This window comes from Phaethon lepturus, unplaced genomic scaffold (assembly GCF_000687285.1).
Source record: "Phaethon lepturus isolate BGI_N335 unplaced genomic scaffold, ASM68728v1 scaffold20601, whole genome shotgun sequence".
NCBI classification, from domain to species: domain Eukaryota; kingdom Metazoa; phylum Chordata; class Aves; order Phaethontiformes; family Phaethontidae; genus Phaethon; species Phaethon lepturus.
The window spans coordinates 1-4,935 of NW_010520052.1; the positions used below are offsets into that span (position 1 = coordinate 1).

At 54.0% G+C, this 4,935-nt stretch overlaps 1 protein-coding gene across 1 annotated transcript in view; it reads right to left on the bottom strand.

Annotated features, from left to right (window-relative positions):
* Positions 1-413: 413 nt before the first annotated feature.
* SLC11A2 (solute carrier family 11 (proton-coupled divalent metal ion transporter), member 2) overlaps positions 414-4,935 on the bottom strand; it is a gene marked incomplete at its 3' end in the record, with an annotated part of 8,151 nt that continues 3,629 nt past the window's right edge. The window contains exons 5-14 of the mRNA XM_010297268.1: positions 4,508-4,614; positions 3,763-3,833; positions 3,605-3,672; positions 3,063-3,218; positions 2,503-2,661; positions 2,112-2,198; positions 1,482-1,601; positions 1,094-1,243; positions 718-791; positions 414-567 (exon numbers count right to left, since the gene is read on the bottom strand). Coding sequence (XP_010295570.1) covers positions 414-567; positions 718-791; positions 1,094-1,243; positions 1,482-1,601; positions 2,112-2,198; positions 2,503-2,661; positions 3,063-3,218; positions 3,605-3,672; positions 3,763-3,833; positions 4,508-4,614 — 1,146 coding nt within the window. The remainder of the gene's footprint in view (positions 568-717; positions 792-1,093; positions 1,244-1,481; positions 1,602-2,111; positions 2,199-2,502; positions 2,662-3,062; positions 3,219-3,604; positions 3,673-3,762; positions 3,834-4,507; positions 4,615-4,935) is intronic.

Genomic DNA, 4,935 nt, shown 5'->3' on the forward strand with positions numbered 1-4,935 from the left:
GGGTTGGACTAGATGGCCTCAAAAGGTCCCTCCCACCCAAACCCTCCTGATTGTCTGATCGTTCTGTGATTCTACACCTCTGGCAATATACAGAGGAACCACGCGTCATTCCAAAGTCTCCGCCAACCTTTCACCCGCCGCGACATTAAGTCGAGGCCTTTTTGGGAACAGCCAACAGGTGAATTGCTAAAGAGACGGTCGAAAAAGCAGGAGAAAGGCCCCGTGGGTCAGTAGGCGCAGCACAGAAGAGATGCCCAAGCAAATCTGGCTGCAAAAGCCTCAACTTCCCCTTTGTTCTGACCCTGCAGCCGACTTTAATGTCTGTAAAAGGTGACACTATTAATATAATGGTGCGAAAATAAATCCGTCGGCTTATCCTGCCTACAAGGAGTCTCAGCTTGAACCAGACTTACCAAATACGCCACAAAGGACAGGTAGATCACGCTGAGGATTCCAGCCCCGATGTACAAAGCCAGGTGGTTCAGGGACATGACATAGGTCACCACGAAGTACATGTTAATGCTGCAGATCAGGAAGATCTGCACGCCGCCAGTGATCTTCCAGAACCTGCGAGCAAAATCCGAGCAAAACGGGGTGAGGCGGAGGGGCCGCTCTTGCGGTCGGAGGAGATGGCCGAGGCGAGGAGAGGAACGAAACGTGTGCCGGAGGCGAGCGACACGCCGTCTCCTGCTCGGAGGCGATTGCCTTCGTACTTACAATCCGTTGGCAAAATCGTTCATGACACTGGGCAGGCTGGTGAATGTCAGGACAGGGATCAAAGCGAACGGAAGCTGGAATAAAGCAAGAAAATAGAGAAGTAAATGAAGAGCGGAAATTGTTGTGATTGTCTCAGCACGGACAAACGTCCAAGGCTTGCTCCTCTCTGACAGCATTTCCCCAAAGCTATTGTAAAGCGAGTCAAAGGGACTTCCCCTGGCTGGAAGAAGGAAGCAATTTCAGACCCTGGGACCTCCTGATGGTAACTCGCTCTGCTCAGCGGCTCCTGCAAACCCTGAGGCACCAGAAGCTGAAATATTCAGTGCTAGATGTTGCTCTCCTCGGCCTCACCCCCAAACCGGGTACTGCTGCTCACCTGGAGGCTCATAAGAACATTTAAGAAGTCGTTCATGCCGGTCAGGTGTTCGACGTCCTGAAAGATGGCAACGAAGAGGGTGGGGGTGATGGCGATGGAGCGGGTCAGCAGCACCCGGGCAAAACGGGACCACCGCAGGTTCAGGAAGCCCTGCAGAAAAAACCAGAGCCGCTGCGGGTGAAAAGGGCAAGGAGACACCAAGGGCAGCAGGAAGAGGGGGGCTCAGGGCAGGATCAAAAGCTGATTTGTTTGAAAGGCACACCAGGGAGTTTTCTGGAGCTTCCAGCAAGAGCTGCGTGTCCAAGGAAGGGGAATCATCAATATTGGCTCTAAAGGCTCAGGAGCAGAGAGAACAGGGATGCAGGCAGCCGCTCAGAGTGCTAATTACCTCCATGACGAACTGCCCGGAGTAGGTCCCCGTCATCGTTGAGCTCTGGCCGGCAGCGAGGATCCCGATCGCCCAGATATAGAGAGCAGCAGGGCCGAAGTAACAGCCCAGAACGACGCCCTGGAACAGAGATTTGCAGTCTCACGTCAGCTCAGTCCCATGTCTGAGAGCGGGAATAAGAACGAGCGGGCGAATTCCCTTGTGGCCAGATGAACCACGGGCGCTGAGTTGGAAGAGAAGCAATAATCCATGTGCAGGAGAGGGAAAAGCCTTCCCCACGCCGGCAGCAGATAAGGCGATACCCCACGGGCTGCAGTTTTAACAAAGCAGGTTCAGGATGGATGCGAGGGAAAACTGTGTCATGTCCAAGCTAATAAAAGAGGGAGCAGAGGGACGGGGAGTCTCCGGGGTCAGGTTAGACGCGGGACGATGAGCAAAGGGATAGATAATTTTTCTTGGTCAAGGGGCCGGGCTCGAGGATCCCCAGGGGTCTCCTCCAGCTCCGTTTCCGGCGATCCCGTTACGGGTCCCGGCTTCAACACTCTCCGTTTACCCAAAAGCAACGGCCGCTAACAGAGAAGGACGCCAGGCTGGCGGGGACGAGGCCACCGCGCCCCGCGGGTCACTCACCCCTTTGTAGATATCCACCTCCAGCGTCTTGTTGTTGTTTGGGAAGAGCGAGGTGTGCGGGCTGCTGGCGTTCACGCAGACGCCGTTCTGCAACGACACGAAGGGGCGGGAGGTTGGGTTTGCTCAGCGAGAGAGAAGCGAGGACGAGCGGAAAAGGCCGCAGACGAGGAGCAGCGGGTGCTGGAGGTCCCAAGGTGCTGGGTGCCTCTCCAGGCTGGTTTAAACGGAAATAATCGGCATCCCTGTTCTTTTTTTCCCACTTTAGGCACAGAATATACGGGCTCTGCTTGACCCAGGGCACTGATACGGCTCGGAGCGGCCCCTCCGCTCACACGGTCCCCGTTACTGCTCCAACGGCTCCGCGAGGAGCGGAGTCCCAGCCCCAACTCACCACATCCGCGTTCGTCTTTTCAAAGAAAGCCTCGGCAAAGACGGTCACAACAAAGATGTTAATGATGAAGGAGACAAAGAGAGCGATGCAGGACTCGATGAAGAAATACTTATTAGCTTCTCGTACTTCCCTCTTGTTTGCACGGTTCACTTGCCGGGACTGAAAAGGGGATGGTGACAACAGCAGACTTGAGAAACAGGAATTCGCTATTGTATTACTTATACCTGTAATTATTAAACTGACAGTGGGAACACGCTGGAGGGCATGAAAAGCAAACCTCAATATTTGCAGAACGAGCACTGGCCGGTTCTGCCAGCGTGGCAGCGCTCGCCGCGAGACGCACGCTTCTGGTCCTACATCCACACGTAAAGGACGCGTGTCCCAAAGCTCTCGCGGCTTCCCCTGAGCCCGGGACCCAACCAGCCTCCTTCAGGGGGTTTGCCACGTCCCCGCCGAATTAAATGCTTCAAGCAGACTGCCAGAGGCTGCTCGAGTCTTTCGGGCCTCCCAGCGTGCCATCGCCGTACACGCTTTCTACGTTAAGCGGCTCAGCCGCGTACCTTGACCAAGGCGGAGTGCAGGTACATGTTGTGCGGCATGATAACGGCGCCCACGATTCCCACGGCTTGCTCCAGCTGGGTCGTGCCGCAGTTCTGGCAGTACGGGACGAACAGCCCTTTTAGCAGCTTCTCCTGGTTGGGTTTTACGGTGATATACTGGGCACAGAGAGAAAAGAAACACGGGCGTTTAGAGGGTGACGCGCGTCGCACGGCTGCCCGTTCGAAGAGACTCGCAAGGCAAAACGTGGCCGTTTTGGTAAAAAAAGCCAAACCACAACGTGGCAACCGTCTGCTGTTTGATAAAAACTGGGGATGCTGCGCTGAGCGGTACGTGCTGGTCTCCACGTCGGAGACGCCGCGCTCAATACAGCCCACGCTGCTGGCCAGGGTCCGAGCCGCACATCGGGAACACAGACCCGGCCTCAAATGTCTTTATTTTCAAGCGTTTTGGTGCTGTTTGGGCACGGGAGCAGTGCCGGGGGGAGAGGGAACACGTCACCAAACAGCGCTGGTGGAAGCGCAGAGAGAGACGGTGAAGTTACCTCGTAGCCAAACGTTAGAGCCATGATGGTAATCAGAAACCCAAAGAACGCTTCCAGTTTTCGCAAGCCTGCGAGAAGGAAAAGGACCACCAGCAAACTGAGAAAAGCTGATTTAAAAATCTCAGATTTAGTTTCTGGAATTTGGGAGGAAAAATTACCGTATTTGTCCAGGAAGAGAAACACGAACGTGTCAGCAATGGTGATGAGCACGCCGCCCCACAGCGGGATCCTGCGAGAGACGGGCACGAGCAGGCATCAGCTTACAAGCCACTTCCACCTCGACCGCCAGCCACGACGCTTCAGCGTCCAAAATCTCTTTTTCTTTAGGGCACTTGTTTGGGGATGGAACCGCATTGTCCAAGGGTTCGTTTGCAGTCTGACGAGACGTTTGACTGCACGGGGCAAGGGAGCGTGGGTTTGTTCTCTGCACAAACAGCTCGGATACGAGCTCTCTCCCGGAATCTCGAGAGCAAATCCCACGTCCACACTGGGAATGACAGGAGCGAGCGAGATTTTTAATAGCCACTTGGTACAAAATTGTAGCTTCCTGCTACGTTTGTATTTCCAACCTTCCTGGCCAACGAGGACATCTTTCTGGTAGTCCTTTATTAGGAACATAAAATTTGCCAGGAAAGCTGCAGCCCAATTTTGGCGTGTATCAGTTATAGCTCAAATAAAGCCAGAACTCGCAGTTCTCCTTATAGCCCCCCAAAAAACAGGCACCAAAGGCTGAGTCATCTAAGAGAGCTAGCACAGCTTCGATGAATCACCCTGCACAAAGAGCTTATTTGGGAAGATTTATAGGAAATAAATGAGCCTTTTTCGGCACACACGGTGTCACTTTCTTAATCCTAGAGGGGAGCACTCATTTCCTGCTGCCCTCTGACGACAAACCCAACTTACTTCCCCACAGACAGGAGGTTAATAGCAATCGCCGAGCCAATGACTTCTTGCATATCGGATCCAATGATAGCGAGTTCGACCATCAGCCACAGGATAATCCGAGGAACCTAGAGGTAAAGAAATATCCAAGACCATTAAAAAGAGGGAAAACGTCTTCTCCCTTTAATTTCCTAGATGAGCACGGGGCGGCGGCGAATGTGCGTTCAGGAACGGTCTGCGTTCCCCGACTGCGGTGTGGAAAACACGTTGACGATCGCCACTTGAAGGCCGGTCCAGAGCAGAAATCCAGGTCACCTGTGGCAATCACTGGAGGAGGCTCCCGGGTCACTTATATAACCCGACTTACGCGCCTCAATACATTCCGCTGGTTGCGAGAGGGAGACTGGATGTTTCTGTGTACCGGGGCGTTGGAAATGAGCATCGGAAGA